The sequence below is a fragment of the Vombatus ursinus genome, unplaced genomic scaffold, assembly GCF_900497805.2.
Source record: "Vombatus ursinus unplaced genomic scaffold, bare-nosed wombat genome assembly UNPS02005396.1, whole genome shotgun sequence".
In the NCBI taxonomy this organism is placed as follows: Eukaryota; Metazoa; Chordata; class Mammalia; order Diprotodontia; family Vombatidae; genus Vombatus; species Vombatus ursinus.
In genome coordinates, this window is record NW_020945174.1 from 1 (window position 1) to 19,859 (window position 19,859).

Sequence of the window (19,859 nt, forward strand, 5' to 3'; positions counted from 1 at the left end):
TGTGTGTGTGTGTGTGTGTGTGTGTGTGTGTGTGTGTGTGTGTGTGTATGTATTTAACTTTAATGCCTTTCTTAACTACCGTGTTCCTGCTTCCAGGGATCACCCCACTCTGCTACAACCTTTTCGCATTATATGATGCCCAGGCCCAAATCTGGCTGCCTCCTAACCACCCCTTTGAGATCACCAAAGACACCAACCAGACCCTACAGTTTCGAATGAGGTAGCAGCTGTTCCCTAAGCTTTGGGTTTGGGGGATGGGGTCATGCCAGAGGCCTTTCCCCCAGTGGTAACAGGCTCTCCAGGGAAAATCCCCCCATGAAATCTTGAGGGGCATACTCAAGAAGTGGTGGTTCTTGGCAAAGGCTCTAGACTGGGACAGCAGTTTCCTCTGGTGGCCAGCTTTTATCAAAATTGGGGGGGGGGGGTGGACACATACTGTCCCATTCTATGCATGTCAATGGCCCACCCACTATAGTAACTTAGAGACATGGGCTCTGGCCTGCCTGTTCCCTGGAGATTGAAGAGGGTTGTAATAGGAGGCTTTCTGTCCTTTATTTCTTCTTGCTCTGAGGCACTAGAATGAGGAGGAGCAATAGGTGTCAGGCAGGCCTTTCTAGAAAAGCTGTAGGCCCCAGGAGGATAGGCTATGATGCTACAGAGTAAGGAAGTGTTCCTTCCCTTCTACAAAGAACCACGGGGTAAGACTATGTACCCTGCAGGTATTACTTCCGAAACTGGCATGGTCTGAACACCCAGGAGCCGGCTGTGTACCGAAGCGTGCCTCAAGGCGTTGAGGTCCCTGAAGAGAAGACCTCGATGCAGCAGGGGTGTGCTTTGCTGGACAAAGCCTCCTTCGAGTACCTCTACGAACAGGTTGGGGGGTGGGGTGGGGAGCATCACCCTGTGGGCAAGATATGGAGGGATGGGTGGGAAAACTCCAGGGGCGTCCTGGGGACACTAGAGGGTTCAGCTGGTACAGATCCTGCTCCCCTGCTTTCCCTCATAAGCTTTTCCGAACTGTTTTGCCAGCCCTTGATCTGTCTTTTCCTATTAAGAGTTGTGCATCTTAATGGTTAGCAACCTCTCTGGAAGGGTCAGGTAGGAGAAAGAAGGAGGGCATGGGAGTATCCTCCTGGGGCATTCATCCCACCCTATCCTGTTCTCCCAGGGGAAGTTTGAGTTTGTCAACGATGTTGCATCACTTTCGGACCTACATAGTGAAGCAGAGATACATCACTTCAAGAATGAGAGTCTAGGCATGGCCGTGCTGCACCTGTCCCACCTGGCCCTACAGCGTGGTGTCCCCCTGGAAGAGGTGGTGAGGAAGACCAGGTACCTGGCCCCAGGACACAGTAGGGGTCCCTCGGGGTGTCAGTCAATCAACAAGTATGCCTGGCCTAGGAGACAGAAGGCATAAGACACATTCCCTGGCATGTGGGCAGCTCAGCCATATGCCTGAAACACCTTGAGGATAGTAGATAGTATGTGGGCTGTAGTTGGGGAAGGCTGCCCAGTAGAGAAGATGGGAGTTCTGTTTGTCCTCAACAGCAGATAGCATTTAGATTGATGGAGAATCAGAGTGAGAGTATTCTGGGTACAGGGAACAGTATGAGAAGTGGATCAGAGCTGGGACTCCACCTATATGGGACAATAAGGATATTACGTGATTCAGGTACTCTGAATGAGGACTGTTAGCCGCTGAGCAAGCTGCTCTGAGAAGTAGTGGGTCTGCTGGGGAAGTGCTCAGCCCTGGCACTGATGAGATGATGCTGGACCTTAGAGGCTGGAAGAAAAAGGACTTGGGGCTTGTCCTGGTAGTCATGTGCAAAGAGGGTTGGAGTGGTGTTGGCTCAATGAGAGCTCCTTCCGGTTGGAGCCCCTCGGGCCCCACTCACCTTTTCCTTCCCCAATCCTCTGCTTGTCCTTCACCCCCTGCCCCCTACCTCAGCTTCAAAGACTGCATCCCTCGCTCCTTCAGCCGACAAATCCAGCAGAACAATTCCCTGACTAAATTCCGCCTGAGGAAGGTCTTCCAGAAGTTCATGCGACGTTTCCATCTGCAGACAGTGGGTCCAGGGCGTCTCAGTGAACGGGACATCATGTTCAAATACTTGGCTACGCTGGAACAGCTGGCCCCACGCTTTGGCACCGAGCACTTTCTTGCCCTGACCTTGGCACTGGCCACAGAGGCTGAAAGGGATCTGTGCTATGTCAATAGCAGTGAGCAAGGGCCTACTGTTCCGCCAGGGGCCACCCTCTCCCTCGCTGACCAGGCTCCTACCCATGAGGTTCTAGTGATGGGTACAAGTGGTATCCATTGGCGGCTTCTTCAGGTAGAGGTGCGCAAACGTGCATGGAGGGCTGCCCTGTGAGGTCCTCAAACTCCCCTCACCCTGAATAGATTGAGGTGGAGAGGGGTAGCGCTCTCATCTGTCCATGACTGAATTTCAGGACCCTGACTTGGACCTCAACCATCCCCGAAGCTCCTTCGGTAAGAAGTCCAAGGCCCGGGAGGCAGAGAGCCGGAAGCTGAGCCAGCTGCCCACTGAGAGGAAAGAGAGCCCCTGGATATATTTTTGTGACTTCCAAGATATCACTCATGTTGTGGTCAAGGAGAACAACGTCAGCATCCACCGTCAGGACAACAAGTGCCTGGTGGGGGATAGAGCAGGAGAAGTGGGCCAGAAAGGCTGGGGTGGGACTGCTGAAGGCTGGGAGGATAATTCTAATGGGAAAAACCCTGCTAATGCCTCCTGTCCCCCGTCCCCAGGAACTGACTCTCCCGTCACCTATGGTGGCGCTCTCTCTGGTATCCCTGGTGGATGGCTACTTCAGGCTGACAGCAGACTCTAGCCACTACCTGTGCCGTGAGGTGGCCCCCCCGAGGCTGGTGATGAGCGTACAAAATGGCATCCACGGGCCCCTGCAGTGAGTGTATTGACGTATGTGTGCACGTGTGTGTGTGTGTGTGTGTGTGTGTGTGTGTGTGTGACAGAGAGAGAGAGAGAGAGAGACACTCTGCCTTTTATGTAACTCTAAGGGTCACTGCATGGTTGTGTCACTGTGGGAATATGAGGACTGACACAAGGCTCATGGGGCAGAGGGAAAAGTTTACCCAGACCTCACTTGCTTCCTCAACCCCACTACTTTCCAATGTTCAGGGAGCCTTATGTACTATCCAAACTGAAGCGCGAGGAGGTAGAAGACGGTCTCTACCTCATCCGATGGAGTTCCTTTGACTTCCACCGCCTCATCCTGACTGTGGCTCGGAAGGACCAGGTAAAGGCCTCACGGTTCAGGGAGTAGGAGGGCCTGTTCCCTCCTTGCTTGGGAAGCCAGACTGCTTATTCCTCAATGCTTCCACAGACATCTGGAGCACAGGGCCTCCGTTACAAGCAGTTCCGCATTGAAGAGCGGGGCCAGACCTTCCAGCTGGAAGGCTGGGATCAAGCCTTTTCCAGTGTGCGCGAGCTCACTGCAGCCCTGCAAGGCTGCACGCTGCGATCCAGCTCTGGCTCTGGTCCTGGTTCCAGCCTGGAGAGCTTCACACTCAGCAAATGCTGCCTGCCTCGAGCAGGAGGTACCGCCAGGGGCAGGAAGAAGCAGGGGGTCATGTCGGGGGAATGTGGCTAGGCTCCATGGGCACGAGGACCTTTACTCCCACCACAGGTTGGGGGTGTTCTTTTTTGGAGGTAGGGGGTGGGGAGTCTGCTTCCCTGTAGCATCACTTGGAAATTTCTCATTCTTAAGGCTTCTCCTGGTAGAACTATAGATAAAGCTTCTGTCTTGATTATATCTCTTCACTCCTATTTCCCCCAGAAATTTCCAACCTGATCATCACCCGACAGCGTCCTAAGGAGGGTCCTAAACCACTCAGCTTGTCCCAGCTTAGCTTCCACCAGATCCGCAAGGAAGAGATCACCCAGGTAGGTCAAGGGTGTGCCCCTGTTTCTTGGGACACCCAAGGTGCCCTGTTGGCTCACTTGCTACTTGCTCTTCCACATCCAGATCTCTTGCTTTGGGTTTGGGGGTCAACAAAAAATAGGTTTCTTGGAGCTAAGGCCCCTGGCTTGGATTGGATGGACAAATGGCTGCATTTGTACTGATGTGGTCCCTCTCTTCCTCCCATCCTGTCCCACCTCACCCCTCAACTCCCGCTTCAGCTGGCTCACCTGGGCCAGGGCACCCGGACCAACATTTACGAGGGACTCCTGCGTGTGGGGGGTGGAGTGGGAGCTGAGGATGAGGAAGAAGAGAACATCCCCTCAGAACCCAACAACAACCATCGGGAGCTTCGAGTAGTGCTGAAGGTGCTGGACCCAAGTCACCGTGACATTGCTCTGGTGAGAGGGAACCGGGGGAAACATCGCGTATCCACGCATCTCCTGTCTGCCAGTGTGTATCCCCCATGTGTCCCTGTTCTACCTCCCCCAGGCATTTTTCGAGACAGCCAGCCTAATGAGCCAGGTCTCCCACATCCACCTGGCCTTCGTCCATGGTGTTTGTGTTCGGGGCTCTGAGAGTGAGTATATCTCATCTATTATTTACTCCCCCCATTTTTCCTCACCGTCTCTGTTCCTTGAGCCTCTGTCTGCAAAGGCAGGGGTTTTTCCATCCCTGGCCTAAATTGCCCCTAGATGTGAGTATTTGGTCTTGCCCATTATAGACATCATGGTGGCAGAACATGTAGAACATGGGCCACTGGACGTATGTCTGCGCCGGGAGAAGGGCCGTGTGCCTGTGGCCTGGAAGATTACTGTGGCCCAGCAGCTTGCCAGTGCTCTCAGCTACCTGGTAGGTGCCTGGCCTAGGGGATGGGACTGCCGTGGAGCTGGGGGCTGGGCAAGGTGAAGCCAACACAAAATTGGTTGTTATGAAGGCATTGTTATATCTCTCCAACTTGAAAAACAAACCAGAAACCATATACTGTGTGTGAGATGTGTCCTGCATACATGCCATGTGTGAGTTCTTATCTTTATACTTAGGTTCTACATGTCCCAGAGAATGACCCTCTTCTCTTGATATCACTCTTTAGGAGGATAAGAACCTGGTTCATGGTAATGTCTGTGGCAAGAACATCCTGCTGGCAAGGCGTGGCCTTGGGGATGGCACTCAGCCCTTCATCAAGCTCAGTGATCCTGGCGTCAGCGTCACTGCCCTCTCCAGGGAGGGTGAGGATGATGGGGACTGGGGTGGAAGGTCATTGCCCCTAGGCCAGTGCCCACCTGCCCTGAAAGCAGGATACGGTATAAAAGCTCTGACCTCTGACTCTGGCCCCCAGAGAGGGTAGAGCGCATTCCCTGGATTGCCCCCGAGTGTGTACCCAGTGGGACTGGCCTCAGCACAGCTGCCGACAAGTGGAGCTTTGGAACAACACTATTAGAAATCTGCTTTGATGGGGAAGCACCTCTACAGGGTCGTACCCCTTCTGAGGTATGACCCCTCCCCCCAACCTCAGTCTTGCCCCCTCTGAGGCATTGCCTTCCCCATCCTTAGAGTCACACTGTCCCTGCTACCCTGTTCTCAATCATCTGGGATGTTCTTGAGTAACCTGGTCGAATGAAACCTGGTCCTCAGCCTTGACAGGAGCTGAGCTCTTCCCTCTACTTCTCACCCTGAACCTACAGAAGGAGCGCTTTTATGAGAAGAAACACCGGCTTCCTGAGCCCTCCTGTAAGGAGCTGGCCACCCTCATTAGTCAGTGCCTCACCTATGAGGCCAACCAGCGACCCTCCTTTCGAACCATCCTCCGTGACCTCACCCAGCTGCAGCCCCAGAGTAAGGCTGACTCTCTCTGTTGCTTGTACCCCTTCACCTCACTCTGGGTTACTTCTGTTCCTCACTTGTGCTGTCAATTATAGTCATTAGACACAGAAGTGTTAAGCAGCTGCTAAGTACCAGTCACAAGAGGAGATCCATTGTCCAGTCACTTAAGAGCCTCCTATCTGAAAGAGGAGACATGGTTTCTACCTAGCTAAACAGGCACTTAGACAAGGCCACCAACTGAAGGCTGTTCCTTGGGACCCCAGACAGAAGGACCCAACTAGGCCCAGGATTTGGGTGGAGTGGAGAGGCTAGTGAGCTTCCATGCCACAGGTTTGTCCCTGACTCTCTTGAACCCCTTCTTCACGAGTCCGTGATCTTTTCCAGATCTCGTTGACATTACCACCGTAAGCCCAGAGTTCCCAGCCTCAGACCCTACTGTTTTTCAGAAACGCTACCTAAAGAAGATCCGAGACCTGGGAGAGGTCTGTAAGGGGTGGAGAAGAAGAGGGCTTGCATGTGTGGATGAGGGCACAGGGCTCCAGGTGCCACTGACCTGGTACCAGTCTTGCCTGGAGCTAGTCCCTCCCTCCCTTTCCCTACCTCTCCTCAGGGCCACTTTGGCAAGGTGAGCCTCTACTGCTATGACCCCACTAACGATGGGACAGGTGAGATGGTGGCTGTGAAATCTCTCAAGGCTGGCTGCAGCTCCCAACTCCTGAGCAGCTGGCAACGGGAAATTGAGATCCTTCGGACACTCTACCATGAGCACATCGTCAAGTATAAGGGCTGCTGCAGTGACCAAGGTCAGGGAGCAGATGTGATCCTGGGTCTGGCCTGAGGAAGGAATTTCCCTGCAATCATAGGCCTTGAATGACAAGCTTTAGGGCCGAGAAGGGACCTTCGAAACTGTCAAGTCCCACCCCCTCATTGTACAAATGAGGAAGCTGTGACCCATAAAATGGAATAGATTTGCCCAAGGTCACATCCTGAAAGACACAGAAGATTTGAACTAGAGTGGGAAGAACCTTTAAAGATCATCTATCTGTTTTAACCCCCATCATTGTACAGATCAGGGAACTTAAGTCCATGGGAGTTGCCACCTGCCCAGTGTCCTACCAGTAGGGAGGAGCAGAGCCAGGATTCGAACCCAGGCCCTTTGACTTCCAACCCAGTATTCTTTCCACTCCACTTTGCTTCTTCCCTCTTTCCCTTATACCCTTCTCCTGGGCTGGGTTTTGCAGGGGAGAAGATGGTCCAGCTGATCATGGAGTATGTGCCACTAGGCAGCTTGCGGGATTACCTCCCCAAGCACAGCTTGGGGTTGGCCCAGATTCTGCTATTTGCTCAGCAGATCTGTGAGGTGAGGCCCCTGGGAGGTGGGGGCAGGGAGGGGACTGTGGGCCCTGTGCCCTGTGACTCCAGCTTCTGGGGACCTTCCCCATCCTCTAGGGCATGGCCTACCTCCATTCCCAACACTACATCCACCGAGACCTGGCAGCCCGGAATGTCCTTCTGGAGAATGACAACACTGTCAAGATTGGAGACTTTGGCCTGGCCAAGGCTGTGCCAGAGGGCCATGATTACTACTGTGTCCAGGAAGATGGAGACAGCCCTGTCTTCTGGTGACCAGGGGCACAGACAGGGGGATTAATCCCACATACTGCCACTCTCCCCATGCCTAAGAGTCTGAGAGGTTTGGGGGGGGAGTGGGAGGGAGCAAGGGCTGATAGAGCTAAGGCCTTTGTTCTAACACTGGGTTCCCTGTGTCTTTCCCCTCTCCTCCTGCCATACCTACTGGGTACCTCCCATTTTCCCCTCCCAATGGCCTGAGTGTCATGCCCAGTATCCCCTAGGTATGCCATGGAGTGTCTCAAGGAATGTAAGTTCTACTATGCCTCAGATGTCTGGTCCTTTGGGGTCACCCTCTATGAGCTACTGACCCGCTGTGACTGCAATCAAACCCCCCCCCTTGGTGAGAGCCTGGCCTTGGACCCCTGCCAGCCTTTCCTCCCATACTCCCTGGCAGCATCCGCCTATGTGACAGCTCCTCTTTGCCCTTCCTCTGGTCAGAAATTCATCGAAATGATTGGGGTCACCCAGGGCCAGATGACCGTACTGAGGCTCATTGACTTGCTAGAGAGAGGTCAGAGACTGCCTTGTCCCAAGGATTGTCCCAGTGAGGTAAGTCCCTCCTCCACCCCCCAACCTCCCTGCTGATGATCTTCCCTTAAGGCATGATCCCATCACCACTACTGAAGGTACTGGTAGATTTCAACCTTTTTCTGCGTGCTCCTCCCCCTCCCCTGCCCCCATTTGAGTTTTCTTCATGCTTGTGGTGGCTGATCACAGATTATCTACCTCAATAACCCTCAACATTGGGAGGTAGAGCCTTGCCCAGCCTTGGCAGGGGGTGGAGGGGGGGGGGGGGTGGTAGAGTCCTTCCAAACCCTCCCATAAGCCAGGACCCAATCCCCCATAATCCCAAACTCTGGTAGATGGACCCCACCTGAAAAGTGGGGCCTAACGCTCCCCTCCTCCCTGCCCCCATTCTCTCCCTGCTAGATCTATCTTCTCATGAAGAATTGCTGGGAATATGAAGCCTCCTTTCGCCCGACCTTCCAGAACCTTGTTCCCCTCCTCAGGACATTCCATGAGAAGTACAGAAATCAAGCACCATCTGTGTTTAGTGTATGCTGAAGGAGAGAGGCCTGGAGCAACTGTGGCCAGCCTGGGCTCATCTGTTGCACTATGGGAGTGGGAAATCTAATTGGGGCCTTATTGTTAGGCCCCCTCAGTGATTCGAGACTGTCTCCCCCTCTCTCCATCATCCTCAGTCCTAGGGGGGAGTGAGGCCATATTTAACCCCTTGGGACCCATGGGGAAGGGCCCATGGTGCCATCTTCAACTTTTTTTTTCCCCAATGTCAGGTGGTGCCCAGGGGTTGTATGGCTGGGGCTGCCTAGTTACTTCTCTATCGCATACAGGTTTGAAACTCTGAAAATGAGAGACACTTCAGCTAATGGGAGGACCTAACACTGTGACCTCTGACAGCCCCTGCCCTCAGAGCTGGGAATAAGGGGTCAACCAGCTGTGCTCTCTCCAGAAGCCACTTGCCTTGTGCCTTGCCCCAGTCTCCCCTTCTCCCACAAACACACCTCTGCCCCCCCCCTCCCATTGCCTCAGAACCAATGGGGGGAAAACTTGATATTTTTGCCTTTTCTCCAAGAGGCCTTAACCCTCTTCCTCTACCTTTATCCTAACCCCCCTGTCCCTTCCCCTTCTTTGCCAGGTTCCATTTTGGATAGGGAAGGACTGAGAGGAACCTGAGAATAATGGAGAATCTTTAGGGTGGAGCTCTTCTAAGTCCTCTGTCATCTCCATTGTGCCTTCAGCCCCAGTCCAGGTGCCCTCTCCCCAACTGTGTGCTCTCACAGCCCTGCTCTACCCACAACATGGGTTCATGTTCCTTCTGCCAACAGGAGCTTCATCTCTGTAGGTAGAAGTATTAGGGGTCCCTTTTGAGCTAGGCTGAGTTGACCCAGGAAAAAGGCTAAGGACCCTGGTCTCAAGAACCAGCCATAGGAAGCCACAGGTAAATGTTCTTGTTTTCAAAAATTAAAAACAAGGCCTCCCCCTCCCTGGGGTCGGTTACTCAGGCCAGATGAGGTAGAATGGGCTTAAGTCTTGAGCTCCATCTTCCCTTTAACTTTAGCCACACTTGTTTTTTCCTCTGTCTCTGTCTCTCTGTCTCTCTGTCTCTCTCTCTCTCTCTTCCCCCCCCACCCCCTCCCCTTCTCCTCCAATCCTCTTTCCTCACACTGGGTCCTCTGGGTTCTAAAGTGAATTGAGGCTGGGTGTGGATGAGGGTGTAGTTAGTCATCATGGTATCACTTCCTTTCTCCAAGAAATACTGCCATTTTTTCATTTCCCACTCAAGTCCAGCAGGCCTTATTTCTGTAAATCAGCTTCTCCTAGAGTCTCTGACACCAACCTCTGGTCAGGTTTGGATTTTGGGCCCCAGCAACTCACAGCTCACTCAGAAAAGAATGATTGTTTTATGTGTCTGTGTGTGAAAGGAAAAGAGATTGGGAGAGATCTCCCGGGCCATTGTGTAAACCTTGAAGGCAAAGACTTTCTCTTGTCTTGCCCATAGCACAGTGCTAACTAGGGCTTCACAACAAAGAGGCACTCTGGGAGTGTTTGTGGTTGAGGAAGAGGAAGAGCAGGTAGGTCCCCAGAAACATGATCCTCTAAGGATGATGATTGGGTGCAGATGTTATGTAGGTTGCCTCATGACATAATGCATGAGTGTTGAAGACAACAGAATTACAGCCAAGGTAAAGATTTAATTAACAAAAAGGAAGAAGCTTCTGGACACCATCCAGGTGGATGGGACTGAGGAGGCAGCTGCCTCTGTTTACAATTAGATATCCACCCTGGCCAAAGTTTAGTGCCTTGTTTAGCTTCTGATGATCCCTGCCTCCAGTACTTATACAGAGATACAAACATGCATGTATATTGGTATGCATAGATTTTTCCCCAGGAGCCTGTCAATCCCTCCCACAGTAACTGGGAGAGGGGTACACAGTTGGGACAGTTAACTGCCACCAGGGAAAGGAGGGAAAGCTGTAGCTGGAATGTCTCTGGCTGGACAAGGAGTGTGGCTCAATGGAACATCTTCAATGAAGCCTGAGCATCACTGAAGGAGGGCTTATGGATGCACTGGGTCAAATAGACTTTAAGTTCATACTCTGTGTACCATCCTTGAGTCATCTAGTCCTTCCCTCAGCCCAGAAGTTTCAGTCTCAATCAGTGCAGTGGAAAGTTGGATTTGGAGTCTAGGGAAGTGGATTAAAATTCCCAGCTCTGCTGCCTCCTGTGTGTGTTACTTTGGGCAAAGCCCCAAGGTAAGCCCCTTTGAACCTCAGATTTCTCATCTATAAACTGATTGGCTCCATGAGCTTGAAGGTCACTTGCAGTTCTGAATTTGATCCTGTTGTAAGGAGTCTACCATATTGGACTTCAGCAAAGCTGATGGTTGGAAGAGGGGAAAGACAAAGACATTCAAGTATAAAGCACTCTACAGCTTAGAAAGAGCCTGAGATGTACATAAATACACAGACTACCCCATGCCTTTGTCCCCAGCCACTGAGCTATATAAGGCCCGTCAGGGATCTGGGAAGTGACCACAATAAGTTAGAGCAAGGTTCCACACTGAGGGAATCTGGATTTGAGCCAGGATTTGAATCAGAACGTCATTTTGACCTGTCTGGCAGAGATGTTACTTCCTGTGAAGAACACAGCAACCAAACAGCCTGCTTAGACCAGACTGGCAACAGCTGCCCAGTGGCCAAGAGACATAAGCAGGTTGGTCAGTCCATAAGCCCAGTGAGGGGCTGGTTCAACAGCAGAACAAACTACTTAGTAAACCCAGCAGCAAATCGCGCTATCCACCCAAGACATCTTACCCCAGGAGAGGCAAGCATAGCTTAAACGGCCCATCCAGTGGAGATGCTGTACCCTAAAAGGAATCAGCCTAGCAGTAGAGTGACTTGTTCATCACTGTTATCGATGCTGCCCTTCAGTGAACTTCTTGAGGACTCTGGAAAAAAGGAAGGACATGAAATCCCTGGTATTCCAGAATTGTGAACTGCCTTGGCTACATGTGCTCCCTACATGTGTGCCTCACTACACTGTACTTTAAGTTCATGTCTGCTTGTCCCTAACGGAGTCTATGTGTATATGTGAGAGAGTGCATCCCAGATTTTGGGGGGAAATGCTTTGTAACTACTGTTCTTGCTATGTCATTTGAGTAAATGCCTTGTCTAAAAGCTAATTTAGTCTACTGGCTGATTGTTCAGGAGAAGCCCATCAAAGGTGATTTATGAGCTTCAGGGAGCATAGCCACCCAAATATCAGTTGCCCCTCTGGATACCCAACTCACTAATGCCAGTTCGAGTTGAGGAAGTGAGCTCAAGGACAGTGTGATTTATTCTATGAAAAGTAAAGAGTAGGAAAATGAGGTATTCTGTTAATTAAACAAATATTTAACAAATTTAGTGGTGGAATGGGCAGGGAATCCAATCCAGTTCCACAAAAAATTTATCAAGAATGTGAGAGCCACAGCCTAGGGAAGCCACTCCTAGAAAAGAGTCTCTAGTTCTGGACTTATAGTCTGTATTCATCCTGAGAGTAATCTGATTCCCCCAAAATAGGAGTCAAGGTTTTCTTTCTTGCTTGCTTATGCTCCCTCCCCAGGAGTAGAACTTAAGAAGAAATTTCTAAAAGAAAACAGAATGGTTCATTATAGAGCTTCACTGAAAAGGGGATTAACAAGGACCTTTGTAAAAAGATATGTAATTAAAAATTTTTATATCAGGTAGGGGACATTTATTTTATCCAAGACAAAAAAAAAATACTTAAAACAGAAGACTCATAAGTACCTATCAACAAATGCTGAAAAGAAATAAAAACCCATCACTTCCATTATACTCTCCAGAAAGATAAAGACAATTTTGTGAGATAGCAGAAATAGAAATTTCACTTTCATCTCAGACCTGCATTGTCTGAGTAACTCACAATGTCCAGATATCCCATTCAACCAGACAGGGCTTTGGCTTTCTTAGTACTTTTAGCAGCGGGCAGCTAGGTGGCGCAGTGGATAGATCACTGGCCCTAGAGTCGGGAAGACCTTAGTTCAAATCCAGTTTCAGACACATAACACTCACTAGCTGTGTGACTCTGGGCAAGTCACTTAAACCCAATTGCCTCATCTTTAAAAAAAAAAATACTTTCAGCTGAAATGTGCTCTTGCTGATAATCCTAATTTTCCTTCCAGAAGTAGAGTAGTTGCAGGAATCATCTCCTGTTGGGCAGCCAGCACAGACTCAAGAAACCAGGAACTCTGGAAATTGCAAAGAAGCACTGTTGTCAGACAAACAAACGACAAAACAACTTTCCTAACAATTACAGCTGTCCAAAAATGGAGTGAGCCATCTCAAGAGGTGATAGGTTTATTCTTCCTTGGAAATCTTCAGAGTTTGGATGACCACTTGTCAAGGTATACTAGAGTGGGAGTTCCTTTAAAGTAAGGGTTAGGTACAAAGCTCATTGGGTTGGTCCCTTCCAACTCTCAAATTCTGTTTTTGTGAAGCACAAACACAGAAGAAGAAAGCCAAAGACTTAGGCTCACTTAGACAACACATGTCTTTGATGCCATATGCTCAACCTTCATATTGCTATTGCCATCTTCTACAGGGAGGTAGAGAAATAAGAGAAATCTCCTCCCCACCTTTTAGACCACTGAGTGGGGAGAGTTTGTTCCCCCCATGGCCAATTTTCTCAGCAGTCAATCCTTTTTGCTGCAACCCCCAGTCATTGGGACCAAAGGTCTAATCAGAATTTGCTATGCTGTGCTTATCTTTGACGAAGGGCCAGAGTACATATTCAGCTCCAAGTATCACTCCTATTACAAATGCATAGCAGGTTCATGTCATCACAGAGTTTAGAGGACACTTTGATGTAATGGAAAGAGCATAGAACTTGGGATCAGAAAACCTAGTTCTGAATCCCAACTCTTATAACAACTGTGTAACCCTAAGGCAAGTCACTTAACTTTTCTTAGCTTCAGTTGCCTTACATATATAAGGTTGGGGGTGAGATGATTATTGAGGCTAACTTTAAGATACCTTAACCAAATGAGAATACTTCTTCAATCAATCACAGACTTTAGGCTAGGTATAAAGCAAGTCCTTGATCAATTTGGATGTCTTTGAAACCCACTGGATGAATTGGAAGGACATCACACAGGAAGTGTGTTCTGATTGGTTGAGAAAACTGGGTCACAGCTGGAGGTCATCTATAAAATAGCAAACCAGGGACAGGTAAGTGGTGCAGTGGATAGAGCACCAGCCCTGGAGTCAGGAGGACCTGAGTTCAAATTCGGCCTCAGACACTTGATACTTACTAGCTGTGTGACTCTGGGCAAGTCACTTAACCCCAATTGCCTCACCAAAAAACAAGAACAACAACAACAACAACAACAAATAAAATTGCACAGCAGTTTGGAACCAGAAGATCTGAGCATCTGGTAGCTTTGCTAGCTTAGGGTGGAAGCTTTCCAGCCCAGCCCCTGACAAAGGATTGTTGCTCAGGACAAAGGGAGGAAACAAGTGAGCCTTGGTCTCCTCTACCCTTGACCAGAGGAGGACCATGTAAACTTTTGGGGAACCCCAGGATTTGGGACTTTTCATCAGTGCCCTAAGCAGAATCCCTGGGCAGCAGTGCTTAGTGACAGAAACTGTTTCAGGAGTTAGAAATAGAAGGGTTGTGATGAAGAAAACCAAGGAGCCCAGCAGAAAAGCTACATGATATCTAAGGAGAATGACCTGAAAACTAGCAAAAGGACTTTGAAGAAGCTGTGGATTATCTCCTTTGTCATGTTGTTCTAAGCATAAACCCACTATCCCTGGGACTCTATGTGTCTTTCTGCGAGAGAATGTCCCAGATTTGGTGGGAGGGAGGAAGATGGCATTTGTATCAACTATACCAGCATGATATGTATTTCTAAAAGCTAACTGAATTTGGCTAATTAATAGATATCAACTGATAATCAATGGGGGAAGCATATACTTTGGGGCTCATGAGTTATAGCATTAGAAAGCCACTTCCTGATCCTTTCAGGGCTACCCCTGGAACCTTGAGAAGTGATGTAACAGGAGTAGCTAGATGGCACAGTGGATAGACGACTGGCCCTGGAGTCAGGAGGACCTGAATCCAAATCCAGCCTCAGACACTTACTAGCTGTATGACTCTAGACAAGTCACTTAACTCCAATTGCTTCCCCCTCTCCCCCAAACGAAAAGAAGTGATGTAATAGCTGGGCTTTGGGGGCTCTCATCCCCTAGTGAGAGTAGGGGTTAAGAGAATGGCTTCAGAGTATATGCTATACTTTAAAAATAAGGATGATAATACTTGCAAACAAAAACAAATACTTGCAAAAACAAACAAAACACTGCTGTGGTTTGAAAAGAACTTTATAGGTCTTGAAGTGCCATATAAATTGTTCAAAAGAATCTGTTTAAAGAAATGGCTTACATACATCATACAGTTTAAATATACAATTGTAAAGACGGTAAATGTAGTATGAGTTCAGGGAATGATAAGATGACACCATGGACCTCCTCATCAGTAGAAACTTCTCTGTCTCCAAGATTTGCAATTCTGCCTCCCTCATCTAATCACAGCTGCCTATCCTCCTACCTCTTAGAATCCCTTAGTCTTCCTATACTGTTCTTTGCACCTATTCTGGAACTCACATAAACAGTGTTGCACCTGGAAGATTTTGCCTGTCTCTCCAGCTGTCTTTTCCAGTACTAGCCACACCTTCTCTCATGACTTCCAACATACTGGTCTTGGAGGAATAGTTGGCCTTTCTTGCTCCCAATTCAAATTCCAGACCCTCCTTTTGCTGCCATCACTCAGCACTTTCTCTTCCTTTGAGGTATAGTCGATCCAGATATGTGGCCCCATCCAGATCTTGGTGGTAATTTACTGCTCTACTTTTGAACTCTACTGTTCAAAAGATTATAGCCAACATCATTTCACACACTCATTTTAATTTAATTTAATATTTTTTGAGACCAGGTCTCCTTATCCCACTCAGGCTGGAAATGCTGCAGCCATAGGTCTGACTTAACTGCTAATTGGCACAGAAACTTTGATAGGCATTGTTTCTAACCTGGGCCAACTGTCAGGCAGCTGTACTGATGCCACACTTAAGGCAGACAACTGAATGGCATTAGTTCTACTAAAGCTCAGAACTCCCCAACTCAAACAATCCATCAGCCCGGGACTTCTCGGTAAACTACATGTGCACACCACTTTAATGCCAAGACTTTGCTTGTAGAAATTTTGTCCTATACCATTCCATAGTTTGTTTCTTTACTACAGGATACTATAGCTGGGGTGGTAGGCAAGAAAGGAACTCTCTGGGGCAATCCTCTGTCCCGGGCAAAGATGCTGGGTGTCTACATATAACATCTGTTTTTTCTGAGAACACCCTCAGCAATTTTCTGTGCTGACTTGGAAGCAAATGACACTTAGATATGCTTGAGTTACTGCTTGAATGTAGCCATTTTTTTTTAAAGCACTTCTTAATTGTTCTTTTGTATCGAGCAGATGGTTTGTATCCTTTATTCTAACAGGTCTTCGCTTTACTTCACTGTCTAATGTCTTCTTCAATTTAGCCATCTCTGACTTCTCGGGCTTCCTTTTAAGTCTGCACTAAAATCCTGCCTTCTACAGGAAACCTTCCTCAACTCCAGTGCCTCCCTTCTGTTGTTTCTTGTATATATCCTGTTTATAGCTTGCTTTGCCTGTATTTGTTTGCACATTGTCTCCCTCATCAGATTGTAAGGTCTTTGAAGGCATTATCAGTGACTTTTTGTGTCCCCGATGCTTAGAACAGTTCCTGGCACACAATAAGTAGGTAACAAGTGTTTATTGATTGGTTGATCTCACTTCTGGTAATCAAATTTCTGTTTAAGCTCTTTTTCAAGTCTCTTCAACATTCTCTGACCATCAAAGTTTTCCAGCAAAATATGGTCACCTTGCTCTGATTCTTTTTTTATTTTTTTTTTCAATTAGCAAATACTTCTTTTCTCTCCCTTTCATCCTCCCCAACTCATTGGGGGAAAAAAGAAAAACAAACTTTTGTAAAAATATGCACACTCAAGCAAAACAAGTTCTCTCATTGGCCAACAACAACAACAATAGTAATAATCATAGCTAGCATTTATATAGTACTTGCTATGAGCCAGGCACTGTGATAAGTGCTTTACAAGTATTATCTCATTCTCACAATGACCCTGTGAGGTAGGTGTAATTATTAACTCTATTCTACAGTTGAGGAAACTGAGGCAAACAGAGGTTACTTCCTCATTGGTCCTCCAGAATCATGGCTGGTCATTGCATTGATCAGAGTTCATAATTCTTTTTTGTTTGTTTTTTTTTGCGAAGCAGTCAGGGCTAAGTGACTTGCCCAGGGTCACACAGCTAGTAAGTGTCAAGTATCTAAGGTCACATTTGAATTCAGGTCCTCCTGACTCAGGGCTGGTTCTCTATTCACTGTGCTACCTAGCTGCCCTTAGAGTTTATAATCTTTTTAAATTGCTTGCCTTTTCAATATTGTTGTTAATGTAGAAATTGTTCTCCTGGTTCTGCTCCCTTCACTCTGGATCAGTTCATTTAGTCTTCCAAGGTTTCTCTGAAACCATCTCCTTCATCATTTCTTATAGCACAATAGTATTCCAACACCTTCATATACCATAACTTGTTCAGCCATTCCCCAATTAATGGGCATCCCTTTAGTTTCCAATTATTTTCCACTACAAAAAAAAAAAACTACTATAAAAATTTTCTAATTATGGGTCCTGTTCCTCTTTCTTAGATCTCTTTGAGTTATAGTTATAGTAATAGTATTGTGAGGTCAAAGGGCATACACAGTTTGGGAGGCATATCTCCAAATTATTTTCCAGAATTACTGAGCCAGTTCTGAAAATTCTGAAGCTTCACCAACAGTTCATTAATGTGCCTGTTTTGCCACAGCCCCTCCAACAAATATAATTTTCTTTTGTTTTTGTTATCTTTGCCAATGTGATGACTGTGAAGCAGAACCTCAAAGATGACTATTAGTAATTTGGAGCATTTTTTCATATAATTTTTGATAGCTTATATTTCTTTCTAAGAAAACTGCCTGTCAATTTCCTATGAACACTGAACAATTGGAAAAATGGTTTTTATTCTTTCAAATTTGAACTTGTTCCTTATGTATCTTGGAAATGAGAACTTTATCAGAGAAATTTTCTGCGAAGTTCTTTGTCTAGTTAACTGGTTCACATCTAATCATAGTTGCATTAATTTTGTTATGTGGTACAGTGGATAGAGCACGAGCCTGGAGTCAAGAAAACCTTAGTTCAAATCTAGCCTCAGATACTTGCTAGCTGTGTGACCTGGGGCAAGTTAACTTCAGTTTGCCTCAGTTTCCTTATCTATAAAATGGAGATAATAATAGTACCTATCTTCCGTGGTTGTTGTGAGGTTCAAATGAGATAATATTTGTAAAGTGCTTAGCACAATGCCTGGCATATAGTGGGCACTATGTAAATGCTAGCAATGATAACAATGAGGATGATAAGAAAAATTTCTAAATTTTATATAATTTAAATTATCCATTTTTTCAGTGATCCTCTACTGCTTGTTATGTTATGAACTCTCTCCCAATCCACAGATCCCATAGTTAACTTGTTCCTTGCTCCTCTAATTTATGATCTTACTTTTTACATCTCTATCATGTAGCCATTTGAAGCTTATCTTCGTATTTATGAAGTGTTGGTCCAAACCTAATTTCTGCCAGCGTGCTTTCCAGTTTTCCACGCAGTGTTCGTGGAACAGTGAGTCCTTACCCGAGTATCTGGGGGTTTGGAATATATCAAACATTAGCCTAATAGGTTCATCTGCTTTTGTATATTATTTAACTAATTGGCTCCACTTGTTGACTTCTCTGTTTTTTAAACCAGTACTAAATTGTTTTGATGATTGCATCTTTGTAGTGTAGTTTGAGATATGTTGATGCAAGGGTCCCTTCCTTCCCACTTTTTTTTTCCCTCAATAATTTCCTTTGAGATTCTTGATCATTTGTCACTCCAGACAAATTTCAGGAGAAAAAATGTTTAGAATTATTCTTTTTTTTTCTAGCTCTCTAAAGGAAGCCTTTGGTAATTTGATTTGTTAATCATTGCTTCATATCTTGATTAGGAAAAAAAAGCCGCAAGCCTCATACCAACACTCTTTCCATAGGCATCTGCTTCCTCCAAACCAAATGACAATTCTCCTCTCAAATGTGTTTGACAAGTTCATGGCCTACAATTTTAACAGAAAGTAGTGGTCTTGAATTGGGCTGTTCATACTTAGTTCTCTTGACCTCTCATCTCCACAAACGGAGCAACTTTGTTTACTGTTGCATCTTTCTATGGATTCTTTAAAAACTTTTGACTTTGAATATGTGTCATCAGGGTGACTTTCTTGCCGTATTTCTTCAGTCCATACACAAGAGGATGTTCTAGAGTCAGCAGGGATTAATCTCCCCTCTTAGGAGTTCTTAGCAGCTTTTGGGGTTTTGTTTTCCCTTGCCCCCAATGGTTCTGCCAATGCTTCAAAATCTGGCGAGTTTTACAAAAATTCTCAATTGCCTGTAATCCTATTATATTGCTGTATATTAAAGCTACTGCTCACTCAGTTCAGCTAATTGACATTCTTTTCTTCAGACCTTACTGTATCCATTTTGATCTGTCTTTGTAATATGGAGTAGATATGAATTACAAAAACAGAAGACTTTAGCTCAGAGGAGTCCCTCCTAAAATGGAGAGCCAGTGAATGCAGTGTATGATTGGTCTGGTTCAAAAGGACCCCTTAGAGCTGTTCAAGTTTTTAACAAATTTGCCATATGATATCAGGCTCTGCAGACACTAGGCCCACTGCAAGCCTCCAATCTGGCCCTCTAATGCTCTCCATTAATATGTCCTTTTCCGGGTCAGATGCTTGATGATTCCTTAATGCTCTTGACATATGGGTAATGTAAATATAACAGCAGACTGGCCAAAAAGCCCTGCCCTTATGAGCATGTACAGAATACCTCTGATGCAATCTCCACAGGGAAGCTGGAGCATGAACAGCGATTCTTTACCTGATTTCAGTCCATTTACCACATGATGAAGACGAGCCTTTTTGACTTTTGAATGCAATTTAACCAGTTGATATGTCCTCAATAAAACCGATAATCAATTAACATCAATTACCTTTTTGGCAAAAGGATATTTACTGAAATGATTAAAAAAAAAAACGTACAAAAATCTCCCTATACTAGAACACTCTCCCTTCTGCCACCAGAATTCATGGAGAGAGAGCACTCCAACTTAAAATCAGTGCATCATTGCCAGTGAACAGAGATGCTGCCTTGCTTGCAGGATACAGTGTCTTAGCTGCTGGATAAGTCCACTGCTGGGTTAGGTCAAGCAGATAAACCCCTTAGGGCT

The 19,859-nt window shown here is 46.9% G+C and overlaps 1 protein-coding gene across 1 annotated transcript; it reads left to right on the plus strand.

The window, feature by feature from the left end:
* Window positions 1–96: 96 nt before the first annotated feature.
* LOC114032478 (non-receptor tyrosine-protein kinase TYK2-like) lies at window positions 97–11,602 on the plus strand (the record flags this gene model as incomplete). Its single annotated transcript, XM_027847790.1, has 22 exons — window positions 97–220; window positions 720–873; window positions 1,169–1,332; window positions 1,949–2,339; window positions 2,452–2,655; window positions 2,771–2,928; window positions 3,162–3,279; window positions 3,367–3,580; window positions 3,820–3,926; window positions 4,164–4,343; window positions 4,435–4,522; window positions 4,667–4,794; window positions 5,036–5,171; window positions 5,282–5,433; window positions 5,628–5,778; window positions 6,151–6,248; window positions 6,377–6,569; window positions 7,008–7,126; window positions 7,216–7,388; window positions 7,620–7,738; window positions 7,811–7,947; window positions 8,329–11,602. Coding segments are annotated over 22 exons (3,443 nt in total), but the record flags the coding sequence as incomplete, so codon positions are not given.
* Window positions 11,603–19,859: the final 8,257 nt, after the last annotated feature.